The 17783-nt window shown below is 40.6% G+C and overlaps 1 protein-coding gene across 2 annotated transcripts in view; it reads left to right on the top strand.

Annotated features, from left to right (window-relative positions):
- The first annotated feature begins 10 nt into the window (after window positions 1-10).
- Window positions 11-17783, top strand: part of VIPAS39 (VPS33B interacting protein, apical-basolateral polarity regulator, spe-39 homolog) — a 33914-nt gene continuing 16141 nt past the window's right edge. The window contains exons 1-7 of one of the 2 annotated variants that reach the window (XM_004371078.2): window positions 11-101; window positions 3714-3806; window positions 4440-4545; window positions 7679-7822; window positions 8242-8280; window positions 8665-8729; window positions 9484-9540. In XM_004371078.2, the coding sequence (XP_004371135.1) occupies window positions 3714-3806; window positions 4440-4545; window positions 7679-7822; window positions 8242-8280; window positions 8665-8729; window positions 9484-9540 (504 nt within the window). In that variant the 5' untranslated portion in view covers window positions 11-101. The other variant, XM_023726408.1, reaches the window with a different exon arrangement.

Here is a 17783-nt window from a genome sequence, read left to right as displayed (position 1 = left end):
GTTTCGCCTCTTCTTTATGCCGCATAACTTGACTAGAAAGGCAGGTCCATCGGCGGCCGATCCTGGCGCTGCCATCAGAGGGAAGGTTCGGTGCAGCAGAGGTGAGGGTGTCTCAAACCCTTTGGGAAGCGTATCTGGCTGCATCCGGCCTCGCCGCATCCGGATCTTTACCCCCTCTTCTCTGAGGCGTCCCTAGACCCCGAGGCCTGGCTCTCTTTTTCCAGTCGGGGCGAGCCCTTGGGTAAGAGCCAGAGTCGCCTCCAGGTTGGGCTTCAAGGGAGCCCCGGTATTTGGTTCTGAACGATGAACCGCGGTGGAACATTTCCTCTACCAGGGATCTCCCAGGCTGTGGCGACTGCAGTAGATCTGTGGCGTCCAGGACGTTCCTATGAGCCCAGAGTGTCTCCTAGGTTAACCCACATTCCCTGGTCTTAGTTCACAAGCCTCACCTGTGTAGGCCTGGCTCAGAAGATGATAATCGAATTAGAATCTAACTTCTCAGTAGCTAAGTTTTGGGGTGCCCTGAGGCAGGGACCGTCTTGGTTGTGAATTTTTTGCTTATCCTTCTTCTTTGTCATGGCCTGTTCTCTGCTGTAGTTCCTACCACCCTACCTTGTGGTCTCTCGGTAAACAGGTGATGATAAGGACAAATCTCTGAAGTAGTTTAAATCATGTTGCAGCACCTTCCTCAGCCACTCTTAAAATTGTACCTGGTTGCTTTATAACTTCTGTTGTGTGCCGTGGAGTCCATTCTGACTCACAGTGACCCTATAGTACAGACTAGAACTGCCCCATAGGGTTTCCAAGGCTGTAATCTATATGGGAGCTGATCTCCAAGTCTTTTCTCCCCTAGAGGCTGTTGGTTTCCGACCACTGACCTTTTGGTTAGCAGCATAGTTTTTAACCATTGCGCCACCAGGGCTCTTTTTATAACTTCTAGAGCCTTTAATTTATTATCTCTTTACTAGTCAAGTAAATCTAGGTTGTGATTGGTGCTAGAAGTACAGATTGGTGTCAAGTATCCACAGCTGTTGCACAATTAAAAAGATTCCAAAAATCTTTTGGTGGATTTTATGGGATTTGTTAGACAATTCTATGCCTATCTGTAGATATTTGCTAACTATATTGAACGATGACCTTTACTCATGGGTGAAAAATCAGTAGTTAGAAGCACCATTCAAGACAGAATGGAAATGGTCTAGGAGTCAGAAAACCTGGATTGTAGTTTGAAATAAGAACAATTAACAAAGTGGCTTTGATACTTAATCCTTTGTGCCTCATTTTCCTCATTGGTGAAATGGAAGAGGGATCTGCCAGGTCTACCTTACAGGGTTGTTCTGAGGATCAAATGAATGACAAGGTGCTTTGTAAACTGCCAGAGACATTTACATGCTCTGTACACACTTGTGATGTTTGTGATGTCCACTCTTTGAAATTTTATATTATTTTTACCTTAAGGATTGTTTAAAAATACTTTCTTTTTAGCTTTTCCCAAGGTACCATGATGATTTAATAGTAAAAGTTAACACTGAGCATTAATTTTGTGACAGCTACTGTTTTAGGAATCCCTAGGTGGTGCAAGGAGCCCTGGTGGCACAGTGGTTAAAGCTCTTGGCTGCTAACCAAAGATCAGCAGTTTGAACCTACCAGCTGCTCCACAGCAGAAAGATGTGGCAGTCTGCTTCCATACAGATTTACAGCCTTGGAAACCCTATGGGGGCAGTTCCACTCTGTTGTATAGGGTTGCTGTGAGTTGGAATCGACTATATGGCAGTGGGTTTGGTTTTTTTGGTTTGGGCGGTGCAAACAAGTGCTCTGCTACTAACTGAAAGGTTGGCAGTTCAAATTCACCTAGAGGGACCTCAGAAGAAAGATCTGGCAGTACTTCTGAAAGTTCACAGCCATTGAAAACCCTATGGAGTGCAGTTCTGCTCCAAAACACATGGCGTTGCCATGAGTCAGAATCGACTTGAAGGCAACTGGTACTAAGTGTTTTACATGTATCAACTGGTTTAATCTTCACAACATCCTAGAAGGTAGATATGCCCATTTTAAATCTATTGCCATCAAGTCGATTCTGACTCATAGCGATCTATAGGACAGAGTAGAACTGCCCCGTAGGGTTTCCAAGGAGCGGCTGGTGGATTCGAACTGCCGACCTTTTGGTTGGCATCTGAGCCATTAACCACTGCACCACCAGGCTCAATGCCCATCTTGCAGATGAGGAAACAAACAGAAAATTGTCAGTGAGAGATCCTGTACTAAAAGGAACTAGCATTCAGTATGTATTTACCTTCTTATAGGCACTTTGTTAGGTGTTTCCTGTGTCCTTTTTATCTTTACTGCAACCCTGTGATTTAGGATACCATTTTCTCCAAGGCTTAGAAGTAAAGTCATTTACCCAGTTTGCTCAGAATTGGAGAAACCAGGATTTTAATTCAAGGCTTCTTTACTACAAAGACTATGCTTGTACAACTAAGAGGGTTGATTTTATCCCGTCTGCCGAATCATTTTTATTTGGTTTTGACTCCATGGAGTGAATTACAGAAAAGAATTTTTAAGCCACAGTGTAGGTTCAGTAGCAGTCAGCTATTAATGTCTGCCATAGGAAAGGATCAGATAGGAAATTTGCACCATACATTTGCCTTCCCTGTATCCCCTGAGTTGAAAACACATAGTTGAAGTAGGACACAGTGCAGAGTATGTTAAGGGCCATCAGAAGCCTCAGCAGGGCTTCCCTAATGAGTATTTCTCAAGTGTCTTTTGAGAAAGGTGCTATTCAAATGAAAGGAAAAGCAAATTGATCCGTTAAAATTTGACACTGTGTGGCCTTTGGAGTTATTTTTGGTGCTGTGGAATTTTTGGTAGCTCATTCTTGGCTTAAATTGGTGTTTTCACTCTAATCCAGCTGGCATCGATAATTTAGGTTGTAATTCTAGGGCAAAGCATTATTTCAGGGTGCAGTCTAATTTTAGAGTAGTTATGAGAAAGACTTATGGTCTTTGACTAATTCTTTATATACTTTCTTTTCTTGGCCATACCATCACTTTCCAAATTCTGACCAACAGTTATTAGTAAATTAATCATGACTTGAAGACTTGAAGATACAGACAGGCTAACTCTTTTTTAAATAATATTTTGTGTTTTCGGTGAAAGTTTACACAGCACGACAGGCTAATTCTGCTTTTTGAAATTGTTTTGCTTCCACTCTTTCAGGCACTTAACAGGCCAACATGAGAGCAGATATTTGTCAATTTTATTTACTGCAGTATCCCCAGAGCCTAGAACAGTGAATACATGAATTATTATTTATTTTGTGAATGCTTTGACTGGTCTTTGTGTATTCAACAAAGTTTGTGATGGATTCTTATAACACTTGGCTGCCTGTGCTGTTGTTATCTTTACCCACACTTAACGCTGAACACCCCAGCTGCATTGTAGTCTCCTGCAGAATAGGAACAATGCCTTGTCTGAGAGAGTACCTTGAACAAAGTAGGAATCAATGTATACTTGTGGCTAATTAAAGGATCAAAAATACAGTTTGATCAGTTGGAGACCCAGTGATTGATTTTATATAGCAGGTCCACTATTTGCTTTGTCAGATTCTTTTACACATCCCTGATTTCTGGGAGTTTGTATTGAAGGAACCTAGCTTTGAAGCTCTTTTGGGGGAATCGAGAAAAGGACATATTTCTGTCTTCCTCCCACTCCAGATGAATAGGACAAAGGGTGATGAGGAGGAGTATTGGAACAGCTCCAAGTTCAAGGCTTTCACCTTCGATGATGAAGATGATGAGCTCTCACAGGTAGGTTTGCTGAAGGTCACACCTTTTTACAGAGTGCCACTCTAAAATTCCTTCCCCTTGTATCCTAGGTAACCTGACTTTTGACCATGTCTCCATCAGGCTCAGAAATGTTCTGGGTCAGATCTTTAGAAGAAAGTTAAAGCAAAAGAGCCCTCAGGAAAGAGCTAAAAGGATTGTAAACACCAAGTCTGCCCTTCGTACTTTACCTTCATCAGATGATCCATTCTCCTTAGTTCCCCCCCCCCAAGTTTTTTATTCATGTGATATAATTTATTGTTTTTTAAAGATCAATTGGAAGTTTTGTCTCCACTTTATTGTGTCTTATTTTACAAATGGAGAGAAACAGATTCAGTTTTGGAGAGGTGAATAAACTCACTTAGGTTTACACAGTAAGGGATATGATTAGAACTCAAAAGTGCCTTTGGTTCCCCCTAACTCTTTTGCCACTGGACTGCAATGGTGGCTGAAAAGCAATTTGTTTTCTTGACAAATATCTAGCAGGCGAGGCTTTTGGTTGCAAAGGGTGAAGATGTTGGCCATCTTCAAGTCCCAATTCCTCGGCATTCTTGGTTGTAAAATAAAGAGCTGGGAAGGTGTGATTACCCAAGTGCCCTGCTTTATGTCCCTCTGCAGCTAAAGGAGTCCAAGCGAGCTGTGAATAGCCTTCGAGACTTCGTGGATGATGATGACGATGATGATGATCTGGAGAGAGTCAGCTGGAGTGGAGAACCTGTGGGAAGTAAGTAGAGGAGGCCCTAGGAGGGGATTGATATTCATAGTTCTTGTCACTGTATTGGAGGCTCCACTTGTTTGTCTCCTCAGTACTTGTCAGGGCAGGGAATGAGGTTAGATTATTTTCAGATTAGCATACATCTTTTCTTGGGGAAATAAACAGCAGTAGTTCCCCATGGCTGTCTAGGTCTGCTTTCTTAGGACTAATGCTTGGCTGATTATTTTAGACTCTTCTAGAGTGCTTGTTAAAACTACAGATTTCTAGGCTTAACCCCAGAGATTCTGATTCAGTAGGTCTAGGTGGCTCAGTTTTTAGTAAGCACCTCAGGTGATTCTAATATTCTGTTATATTTGGGAACTACTGACGTAAGTACTCATAATTGGTTGACAGAAGAGACTTCTCTAGCCAACAAGTCTCACTACCTAGCTGTTATATAATACCACTAAATACCTTTGTGAGTCCATCTGATTTCTAAGAATTTTTTTTTTCAATAAGGAAATAGTCATGTGATTTAAAAATTGAAAAGTATCAAAGGCATAAAATAAAGTTTTCCTCCCACGCAATCATGCATGTACCTAGTTCTCGGTCCCTGCCCGCCAGGAAAAAAAAAAACAACACTGTTATTTGCTTCTTGTGTATTCATCTAAAGATTCTTTTTGCATAGAAAAGCATATACTGCTTTTTTATGCAAGCAGTAGCATACTTTATACCCTGCTGTTTTCATTTGATAATATGATTTGGAGATCTTTCTATTTCTGTATATAAAGAGCTTTCTCGTTCTCTTTAATAGCAACATAGTATTACGTCATATGGATTTTCCGTAATTATTTAACCAGTTCACTACTTTTTTTTATTGTGGTAAAAATATGTATAGCACAACATTTGCCAATTTAACATTTTTTATACGTACAATTCAATGAAATTAATTGCATTCATCATGTTGTACAACCATCACCAGTATCCACTGCCAAATTTTTCATCTTTACTAACTACTCAATGCTTCCTAAACAATGACTTTCTTCTTTCACCCTTCCTCCTATCCCTGGTAACTGACTACTAATAAACTTTGGTCTCATACTTTTGCCTAGTCTAGATATTTCATATGTGGGATCATACAGCATTTGTGCCTGACTTTGCTCAGCATAATATTTTCAAAGTTCGTCAGTGTTGTAGTATATATCAGGACTTCATTTCTTCTTATGGTTGAGTAACATTCCATTGTATGCATTTATCACATTGTTTATTCATTCATCTGTTGATGGACATTTAGGTTGTTTCCACCTTTTGGCTATTGTGAAGAGTGTTGCAGTGAACATTGGTGTACATGTGTCTGTTTGAATCACTGCTTTCTAGTCTCTTGGCTATATATCTCGGAGTGGAATTGCTGGATTACATGGTAGTTCTAGGAGTCCCTAGGTGGCACAAATGGTTAAGTTCTGGACTAATAACTGAAAGGTTGTTGGTGCCTCGGAAGTAAGGCCTGGCAGTCTGCTTCTGAAAGGTCATAGTCTTGAAAACCCTATGGAGTGCAGGTCTACTCTGCACATATGAGATCTCCTTGAGTTGGAATCAGTTCAGCAGCAACCAACAACTACAACGTGGTAGTTCTATGTTTAACTTTTTGAGGAACCGCCAAACTGTTTTCCACAGTGGCTGTACCAGTTTGCATTCCTACCAGCAGTAGGTGAGGATTCCATTTTCTCCACATCATCACCAACATTTGTTGTTTTCTGTTTTTTTATCTTAGCCATCCTAGTGCGGCTGAAGTGGTATCTCATTGTGGTTATGATTTTCATGCTTGGCTGCTAAGCGAAAGGTTGGAGGTTTGAGTCCACCCAGAGGTGCCTCAGAAGAAAGGCCTGGTTATCTGGTTCCAAAAAATCGGCCATTAAAAACCCTGTGGAGCACAGTTCTACTCTAACACACATGGGGTTGCCATGAGTCAGAATCGACTTAATAGCAATTGGTTTTGATAATGGATAATGATGTTTAGCATCTTTTCATGTTTTTATGGGCCATTTTTATATCCTCTTGGGTGAAATGTCAATTCAAGTCCTTTGCCTGTTTTTTGATTGGGTTGTCTTTTTGTTAATATTGTAGAAGTTCTTTATATATTCTGGATATTAATCCATTATCTGATATATAGTTCCTGAGATTTTTCTCCCAGTCTGTAGGTTGTTTCTTCATTTTGTTATTAAAGTCCTTTGATGAACAGAAGTTTTTAATTTTCATGAAGTCCAATTTATCTATTTATTTTGTCTTATGATCATGCTTTTGGTGTCATATTTATGAATCCATTGTTATAAACTAGGTCCTGAAGCAATACACCTGTGTTTTCTAGTAAGAGTTTTATGGTTTTAGTTCTTACATTAGGTCCTTAATCACTTTGAGTTAATTTTTTATATTACGTGAGGTATGAGTGTAGCTTCATTCTTTTGCATGTGGAGATCCAGTTGTTGCCTACCGACTTCACTGTTGATGGACTTTAGATTATTTCCAGTCTTTTATTGTTAATATTGATATCAGTAACCTTATATTTTGCCCATATATGAGTATATGAAGGATAAATTCCTTAGTGGCAGTGAGTATTTGCATCTGTATTGCACAGATATTGCCCTCCACAGGAGTTGCACTAATTTATACTCCCACCAGCAATGTAGGAGGGTTTCTATTTCCCCACAGCCTTGCCAACACAGGATATTATCAAACTGTTTGGCTCTTTGTCCACCTTATAGGAGACCAGTAGAAGCTCAGTATACTTTTAATTTGTAACTATCTTTAAAAGTGAGATTGATGTCACTGAATTGTACATGTTAAAAATGTTAAAATGGCAAATGTTTTCTTATGTATATATTTACCACACTTTAAAAAAAAGTCAGGTTGAGTATCTTTTTATATTTTGTATTTTATTTTATATTTTTAAGAGCCATTTGAATTTCCTTTTCTGTGGTCCATTTATTCATGTCCGTTGCCGATTTTTTCTGTTGATTAATCTGTTTGATTTTATCCTTTCTTCCTGCCCCAATTTTTGGAGACCATGTTGGCCAAAGTACTAGGTGCTCTGGTGAAAAGCTGTTAGAGTTTATTGGAGTGTTGGATGTCTAGGATTTATTTTGGATGAGAATTGCTGATCTTGCAGGTATCTCATGGACCATCAAAGAGACTGCTGGTAATAGTGGGTCAACCCATGAGGGGCGTGAACAGAAGAGTCGAAACAACTTCTCCTCCTATGGGCAGCTGTCCAAACCTGTTTCTACCTACTCCCTGAGCAGCCTTTTTAAAGGTAAAGAGTGATAGTTAAAGGGAACCCTCCTTTTCTTTTTTTCAGAAAGATGCTTAGGCTATAATTTTCATTTAATTTGGAAGAAAAAGATTATGGAAAGATAAAGAATTACTAATGGAGCCGAAAGTTGGGGATTAGGAGTGGGAGAACAGAGAAATTCAGAGGGGTTACACTGGGTTTCTAGAAGATGATAAACAAAGTTGATATTAACCCTGTCACAGATACTGAAGAGATTTGCCTAGACCAAAATACTTCCCTGCTTTTTTAAAAAGGTATCTCAAATTTCTGAAGTTGAATAAAAGCTTTTTTAAGCCCTAAGTTCTCATATTGCATAATGTTCTCTACACATGCCCTTCACCAGTCTGGATCACTCTGACTTGAACTGTTAATCTCTTCCCTCATGTGTTCTTTACCTACAGGGAGAACTAGATTTGGAAGTTTCCAGTCCCTTTCTGATGGTAGGCACTGGACCCTCTTCTCTTGATTGTTGTGGGAGATATTACTAATCTGGGTTACAGTCTGGGGAGTCATGGGGACAGGTGGTAATTAAATGATCAGATGAACTTTCTTCTCAGTCTATGATTGTTATTAAAGAAATTTTCTGATGCTGTGTAAGGAGGTAGAAATTATTCTGGCTATGGGGTGAGGGCAGAGGCTGACTCCTAGGAATACTGTCTTTGGGGAGGAATTAAGACCCACTTTGAGCCAAAAAATGCCTTGGGAGCCCACAGATTTAAAAAAAAAAAATGTATTTGAGAAGGAAGCAGTAGGGGAAAGGGATGACAAGAAGCAGGACTCATAGTGCGCTTCTGAACCAGCTGCCTGGTTTTGTTTGTTTTTAGCTTTGTCGGACACATCTGCCAAAAGCTATGCTCCAGAGCTGGGGAGGCCCAAGGGGGAGTATAGGGTGAGTTATATCTTACACTAGTATGACATTTTACACCTTATAAAGTGCTTTGACGTACATTATTTTGCTTAATCTTCCCGTCTCTTTGCAGTAGATAGAGTAGGTGTTATTTTCACACCTCTTTAATGATAAGAAAACTGGATTTCTAAACATTAACACTTGCCGAGGGTCTTACAGGTAGTAAATTGCAGAACATTGGGCTCAAAATCTCTGTTTTCTGACTCCGTCCTAGCACATTTTTCTTACCCCTTATGCTGCCTTTTGAAGGCTGTACTTTGAAACTCAGTGATCATCACTGTGGCCTGGAAGCCTGGTGAAGCTCATATTCCCATGAAGCCCATTAAAAAAAAAAAAAATTAATTTGTAAGGAAGAAACTGTATTCTAAGGTCTAGAAAAAGAACATGTCTCAAAAGCACATCCCTCTTTCTGTCAGCCAAAGTTATTAATTGGAGTCCCAAAATGTGACTGTAATTGTATCTAAGGGTTGAAATCAGTAGGCATAGGTTTACTGGGTTTTTTGACAAAATGCTTCGTTCCTTCTCTGATCCATCTCCTCCTACCTGTAATGCCCCTGTTCTACTTCCTTCAAAAACTCAGAAGAAGACCATCCCAGTTCTTTTTTTTTCTCATCCATTCCCTCCCACAAAATATTTCCCCCTCGGGGATTAAGACTCTGAGTTTGAGGTGAAGAGGTGGTACACTGATATTCTGATCCCTTAACTTCCTGGGATTCATGTGTTGCTAATATTCCAGGATTACAGCAATGACTGGAGCCTCAGTGACACAGTGCGACGCCTCCGGAAAGGGAAGGTAAGAGGTAGAAATCTTGTGGAAATTTGGGAACCTAGGCAACTTGTTCTCACAGGGAGGGTTTCTTGATCTCTCTCCTCAGTTCTTATTAGTTAAATGAAGTAGTTTTCAGGAGCTAAATGGACCCACTAAGGTCAGAAGTCCCCAGGGTTTACTGTTACTTTAATGGAGTAATAGGGAAAGAGTTATGGATGAGAGGGGAAAGTACATTTAAGAGTGAGGGATCTCTTAAGTTTAGGTCTGTCATCCATTGTAAATTAATTTTTGTATAAACTGTGAGGTAAGGGTTGAGGTCAGTTTTTTTCCCACATATATCTTCAGTTGTTCCAGCACTCTTTGAAAAGACTTTTTACCTTTCTCTGTGAAATTAGCTTGGTGCCTTCATCAAAGATCAGTTGACCGTATAAGTGTGGCTCTATTTCTGGACTATTTTTTCTATTTTATCAATGTATTTGTTTATCCTTATGCCAATACCACACTGTCTTGATTACTGTAGCTTTGTAGTAAATCTTGAAATCAGACAATATAAGTCCTTCAGTTTTGTTCTTTTCCAAAATTGTTTTGGCTGTTCTAGATGCTTTGCATTTCCATGTAGATTTTAGTATCAGCTTGTCAGTGTCTACAAAAAATCTGCTAGGATTTTGACTGGGATTGCATTGAATCTATAGATCAGTTTGGGAAGAATTGACATCATAATAATTAATAAATTGAAATGGATCATAGAGCTAAATGTAAGTAAGTGCTAAAACTATAAAACTTCCAGAAGAAAATATAGAACACAAACAACATGAATCATAAAAGAAAAAAAAAAACTGATAAAATGGACTTCATTAAAAATAAAAACTTTTGTTTTTTAACAGCACTTTAAAAACATGAAAAAACAACCACATCTGGGAGAAAATATTTGCAAAACACATATATTATGAAGGACTTTTATCTAGACTGTTGTTGTTCAATGCTGTTGAATTGGTTCTGACTCACAGCGACCCTGTGTACAATAGAACGAAACACTGCCCAGTCCTGTGCCGTCCTCAGTCATTGTTATGCTTAAGCCCACAGTTTCTCCCCGTGTGTCTGTCAGTTTATTGTACTGTTGGGGATTGTGTGTTGCAGTGATGCTGGAAGCTACGCCACCAGTATTCAACTACCAGCAGAATCACCCATGGCAGACAAGTTCCGGCTGAGCTTCCAAACTAAGACAGACTAGGATAAAGGACCTGGCAGTCTACTTCTGAAAAGAATTAGCTAGTGAAAACCTTATGAATAGCAGTGGAACATTGTCTGATACAGTACCGGAAGATGAGCTCCTCAGGTTGGAAGGCGCTCAAAATATGAATTATCTTGAATACGTAAGATTAATTAAGCACTTGGCTGCTAACCGAAAGGTTGACGGTTTGAACTCACTCACCAGCTCCACGGGAGAAAAGCTTGGCGATATGCCACCATAAAGATTACAGCCAAGAAAACCCTATGGGGCAGTTCTACTCTGTCACATGGGGTCGCTATGAGTCGAAATTGACTCTGCAGCACCCAACAACAACAATCCAAAACAAAAAGAACTCCTTGCAAATCAGTTATAAGATAGACAATCCAATAAAAAGTGGGCAAAAGATTTGACTAGTCACATCACAAAAGAAAATATATGGATGGTCAGTAAACACTTGAAAAGATGTTCAGCATCATTAGTTATTTAAAAAATGTGAATTAAAACCATGAGATACCATCATACAGCCACTAGAATGGCAAAATTTAACAAGACTGAGTATGCCAAGTGTTGGGAGTATGTGGAGGAACTGGAACTGTCATACACGACTGATGGGCACGTAAAATAGTAAAACTACTTTGGAAAATAGTCTGGCAGTTTCCTACAAAGTTAAACATAACAATTACATGACCCAGATAGTTCACTGTGAGGCATTTACAATCCAAGAAAAATGAAAAATTATGCCTGCACAAAGACTTGTATACCAATGTTCATAGCAGCTTTTGTTCATAATAGCCCCCAAAGTGGAAACGATCCAAATGTCTATCAGCAGGTAAATGGATAAATAAATTTTGGCATATCTCTACAATATAAAACTACATTGCAGTTAAAGGAACAAACTACTGATACCACAACACGGATCCATCTCAGAGACATGATGCTGAGTTAAAGAAGCCAGACACAGAAGAATACATATTGTGTGATTCCGTTTTTATGAAATTCTAGAAGAGGTAAAACTTTATTGACTGAAAACAGATCAGTAGTTGCCGGGATGGAGATGGAAGGAGGGCATTGACTTCAAAATGCACAGGGAACTTTTTGGGGTGATAGAAATGTTCTTAATCTTGATTGTAGTGGTGGTTATGTGGGTGTATACATTTGTCACAACTTTCTGAACTGTAGACTTAAAGAGAGTAGATTTTATTGTATCTAAATTCTACCCCATTAAACATTTTTAAAAGAACAAGTGATCTCTCTACTTACTGACTTTACCAAGACTTCATCAAGACATTACCATCTTCTAGTACTGTGGTGGCTTTCATGTTGTTGCTGTGATACTGGAAGCTTTGACACCAGTATTTCAAATACCAGCAGGGTCACCATGGTGGACAGGTATCAGCGGAGCTTCCAGACTAAGACAGACTAGGAAGAAGGACCTGGCAGTCTACTTCTCAAAAATGGGCCAGTGAAAACCTTATGAATAGCAGCAGAACGTTGTCTGATATAGTGCCAGAAGATGAGCCTCTCAGGTTGGAAGGCACTCAAAATACGACTGGGGAAAAGCTGCCTCCTCAAAGTAGAGTTGACATTAATGATTGTAGATGGAGTCAAGCTTTTGGGACCTTCATTTGCTGATATGGCACGACTCAAAATGGCAAGAAACAGCTGCACACATCCATTAATAATTGGAATGTGCAATGTACGAAGTGTGAAACTAGGAAAATTGGAAGTTGTAAAACATGAAATGGAATGCATAAAGATTGGTATCCTAGGCATTAGTGAGCTGAAATGGACTGGTGTCAGCCATTTTAAATTAGACAATCATAAGGTCTGTCATACCGGGAATAACAGATTGAAGAGGAATGGTGTCACATTCATCGTCAAAAAGAACATTTCAAGATCTACCCTGAAGTACAGTGCTGTCAGTGATAGGCTAATATCCATACATCTACAAGGAAGACCAGTTAATAGGACTATTATTCAAATTTACACACCAACCACTAATGCCAAAAACTGAGGAAATTGAAGATTTTTACCAACTTTTTCAGTCAGAAATCGATCAAACATGCAATCAGGATGCATTGATAATTACTGGTGATTGGAATGTGAAAGTTGGAAACGAAGAAGGATTTGGTAGTTGGAAAATATGGCTTTGGTGATAGAAACAATGCCGGAAATCGCATGATAGAATTTTGCAAGACCAACGACTTCTTCATTGCAAATACCTTTTTTCAACAGCATAAATGGCGCCTATACACATGGACCTTACCAGATGGAAAACACAGGAATCAAATCAACTACATCTGTGGAGACAATGGAACAGCCCAATATCACCGGTCAGAACAAGGCCAGGGGCAAGCTGTGGAACAGACCATCAATTGCTCATATGCAAGTTCAAGTTGAAGCTGAAGAAAATTAAAAGAAGTCCACAAGAGCCAAAATATGACGTTGAATATACCCTACCTGAATTTAGAGACCATCTCAAGAATAGATTTGACTCATTGAACGCTAATGACCGAAGACCAAACAAGTTGTCGGTGGCTACCAAGGAAATCATACATGAAGAAAGCAAAAGGTGATTAAAAAGACAGGAAAGAAAGAAAGACCAAAATGCATGTCAGAAGAGACTCTGAAACTTGCTCTTGAACGTCGAGTAGCTAACGCGAATGGAAGAAATGATGAAATAAAAGAGCTGAACAGAAGATTTCAAAGGGCAGCTCGAGAAGACAAAGTAAAATATAATGAAATGTGCAAAGACCTGGAGTTAGAAAACCAAAAGGGAAGAACATGCTCAGTATTTCTCAAGCTGAAAGAACTAAAGAAAAAATTCAGTCCTTCTAGCCTGAGGAGCAGCCGGGGGCAGAGGCCGCAAGGAAGAAGCTTTGTGGCTCTGACACAGCTCCTTGCTGGCCTGGGTTTGGGAAAGGGCCAACCCAGAAGCACATCAGGGATTTAAGAACTGCCTGGTTTCATACATACAGCCGCAGGACTCTGGAGATAGGTGCTAATTAAATGTGGTTGACAAAATGGTGTCAGCAGTCGAGTGGACAATGCCCTTAAAACTTTTTTGTTTTTCCAAAATTTAAGCCTAATAAAACCTCTTGTAATTGCCTAGCTTTTCTGTAAGTCAGGCCACCGTTGTTGACCAGTGAGCTCCTTAAATTGTATGAGCTAATCAGAAATAAGCTTTTGCTTCCTCATTCTGTCAATAAAAGCCAATCACAGCTGATATTCAACAGAGTTCCTTTCCACATGTGGATTGGTGCTACCCAATTCTTGGATCTTCTACCTAAATAAAACTCATCCAACAGATTAAAAAAAAAAATTCAATCCTCGAGTTGCAATTTTGAAGGATTCTATGGGCAAAATATTAAATGACACAGGGAGCATCAAAAGATGATGGAAAGAATACACTGTACCAAAAAGAATTGGTCAGTGTTTGACTGTTTCAGGAGGTAGCACGTGATCAAGAACTGATGGTACTGAAGGAAGAAATCCAAGCTGCACTGAAGGCATTGGCATAAAACAAGGCTCTGGAATTGACAGAATACCAATTGAGATGTTTCAACAAATGGACGGAGCGCTGGAGGTCCTCACTCGTCTACGCCAGGAAATTTGGAAGACAGCTACCTGGCCAACTGACTGGAACAGATTCGTATTTGTGCCCATTCCAAAGAAAGGTGATCCAACAGAATGTGGAAATTACCAAACAATATCATTAAAATCACACAAAAGTAAAATTTTGCTGAGGATCATTTAAAAGTGGTTGTAGCAGTATACCAACAGGGAACTGCCAGGAATTAAAGCCAGATTCAGAAGAGGACGTGGAATGGGGGATATCATTGCTGATGTCAGATGGATCTTGGCTGAAAGCAGAGAATACCAGGAAGATGTTTCCCTGTGTTTTATTGACTATGCAAAGGCATTCGACTGTGTGGATCATAAGAAATTATGGATAATATTGCGAAGAGTAGGAATTCCAGAACACTTAATTGTGCTCATGCGGAACCTGTACATAGACCAAGTGGCAGTCACTCGAAACAGAGCAAGGGGATACTGCATGGTTTAAAATCAAGAAAAGCGCATGTCAGAGTTGCATCCTTTCACCATACTTATTCAGTCTGTTTGCTGTACACAGATAATCCGAGAAACTGGACTATATGCGGAAGAATATGGCATCAGGGTTGGTGGAAGACTCATTAATAACCTGTGTTATGCAGATGACATAACCTTGCTTGCTGAAAGTGAAGAAGACTTGAAGCACTTACTGATGAAGATCAAAAACCACAGCCATCAGTAGGGATTACACCTCAACATAAAGAAAACAGAAGTCTTTACAACTGGACCAGTAAGCAACATCGTGATAAATGGAGAAAAGATTGAAGCTGTCAAGGATTTCATTTTACTTGGATCCACAATCAACACCCATGGAAGCAGCAGTCAGGAAATCAAACAACATATTGCATCGGGCAAACCTGCAAAAGAGCTCTTTTTAAGTGTTCAAAAGCAAAGATGTTACTTTGAGGACTAAGGTGTGTCTGACCCAAGCCATGATATTTTCAGTTGCCTCATATGCATGCGAAAGCTGGCCAGTGAATAAAGAAGGCCAAAGAAGAATTGATGCGTTTGAATTATGATGTCTTTGAAGAATATTAAATATACTATGGACTGCCAGAAGGACGAACAAGTCTGTCTTGGAAGAAATACAGCCAGGGTGCTCCTTGGAAGCAAGAATGGCGAGACTTTGTCTCAAATACTTTGGATATGTTATCAGGAGGGAACAGTCCCTGGAGAAGGACATCATGCTTGGTAAAGTAGAGGGTCAGCAAAAAAGAGGAACACCCTCAATGAGATAGATTGACCCAGTGGCTGCAACAATGGGCTCAAACGTAACAATTGTGAGGATGGCGCAGGACCAGACAGTGTATTGTTCTGTTGTACATAGGATGGATATGAGGAGATGGGGCCAAGATGGCGGAGTAATCAGACGCTTCCGGTGGACCCTCTTCAAACAAAGACCAAAAAAAAACAAGTTATTCGATTATATATGGCAGTCTGGGAGCCCTGAACATCAGAGGCCGAGTTGACAAACTGGACTGAGTGGCAGGGGGAGGGAGACGGTTTCGAAGCAGCGAGGAGTTGCCAGACCTGACCCAGCGAGAGCCTGAGCCCTTCAGGCCTGAGCAGCTCTTGGGTGAGCAGTGAGGCAGGCAAGCGACAGTGCTTGGGAGGCACATTTCCCGCACCAGGAGAGACCCAGCACCAGAGAGTCTGCACGGCCACCCAGAACCAGTGAGAAGCAGCCCTCACCGGCGAAAGATAAGTACTTGTACCGTATGGATCAGAAACACCCACCTTAGGGAAAAATCTCTCTCCCATTTACCTCCCCGCTCCCTGCTCTGCATTGGGTTCTGGACCGGCTTCAGCAATTGCCAAGTCCCCTGGGCCGGAAGTAGGATCCGTCACATGCCCGGAGCCATTCTCCCTGCCTTGGAAAGTGAACAAATTAACAAACAGGAAAAAATAAACTGCCTGCTCCCCTAAGCCAGGAACCCAGGGTAGACACAGGTCCTTTGCCTAGGCGCAGGCATAAGGGATCCACAGACTCTGAGTGCCTTTCCCCCTGCATAGACTTGTGTGGGCCCATTTCAGCAGCCTAGGCCCTCATTACCACAGTACAACAGGGTATATACTGGAACTCTAACTTCAGGTGTTTCAGCTGTGAAGTGGCAGGTTCTTGACATTTGACACTGCTCTGCCCATTAAGCAGGGCCTTCATCTATCCACATCAGGGGCCTGAGGACTGGTGGCTCCACCCATACCACCTAGCCACCTGCTATAGGGGCCCATGAATAAGAGGTGCCCTCTGGTCCTTACAGCCAACGGCATTAGATGCTTGTAGTCTGGCTGCAAAACCCACCGATGTGCTCTAAGGAACAGGGACACGCCTTCCTCCTGGACACTTCGGGGTGGCCGTCAGCCCCCTGCCTTGCTCAGAGTGTGTCCCCCTGCTGCAGCCAGATGCCTGTGCCTACACCAATCACCCGTGCCTATCTAGGACTGTGAGTGAGAGCCTGCACCACACACTTGATGGCTGTCTACTTGGGCACCAGAGCTGAAACCATACAGGAGGAGTGGGCAGACTCCTGGGCTTACATACCTAGTAACAGATCTGACCACCTGGTGACAGGACATTAGAGCTTCGAAGGTGCCAATAATCAAACTAGCTCATATGAGCAGCCTATTTGGGCATATCAAAACAAAACAAGAAGCTAGGACACAGTAAGTAAACATAAAATAAAAAAATATAATAACTTATTGATGGCTTGGAGACAACAGTCAATATCAAATCACATAAAGAGGTAATCCATGATGGCTTCAGCAAGCTCCCAGAATAAAGAATCTAGAAATTTTCCAGAGGAGGAAAATTTCTTGGAATTAGCAGAGACAGAATACAAAAGATTAATATACAGAACTCTTCAAGACATTTGGAAGGAAATTAAGCAAAACGCAGAACACACAATAGAGGAAATTAAAAAGATTAGAGAAGAGTATAATGACAAATTTAACAGGCTAGAAGAATCCATAGACAGCAATCAGAAATCCAGAAGATTAACAATAAAATGTCAGAATTAGACAACTCCACAGAAAGTCATAGGAGCAGAACTGAGGCAATGGAAGTCAGAATTAGTGAGATTGAAGATAAAGCACTTGACACCAACTTATTTGAGGAAAAATCAGATAAAAGAATTAAAAAAAATGAAGAAACCCTAAGAATTATCTGGGACTGTATCAAGAGGAATAACCTATGAGTGATTGGAGTACCAGAACAGGGGGAGATAACAGAAAATACGGAGGGAATTGTTGAAGATTTGTTGGCAGAAAACTTTCCTGATATCGTGAAAATGGCAAGATATCTATCCAAGATGCTCATTGAACCCCACATAAGGTAGATCCCAAAAGAAAGTCACCAAGACGTATAATCAAACTTGCCAAAACCAAAGATAAAGAGAGAATTTTAAGAGCGGCTAGGGATAAA

Source organism: Trichechus manatus, unplaced genomic scaffold, assembly GCF_000243295.1.
Source record: "Trichechus manatus latirostris isolate Lorelei unplaced genomic scaffold, TriManLat1.0 scaffold00010, whole genome shotgun sequence".
Taxonomy (NCBI): domain Eukaryota; kingdom Metazoa; phylum Chordata; class Mammalia; order Sirenia; family Trichechidae; genus Trichechus; species Trichechus manatus.
This window is presented reverse-complemented; position numbering and strand designations above follow the sequence as displayed.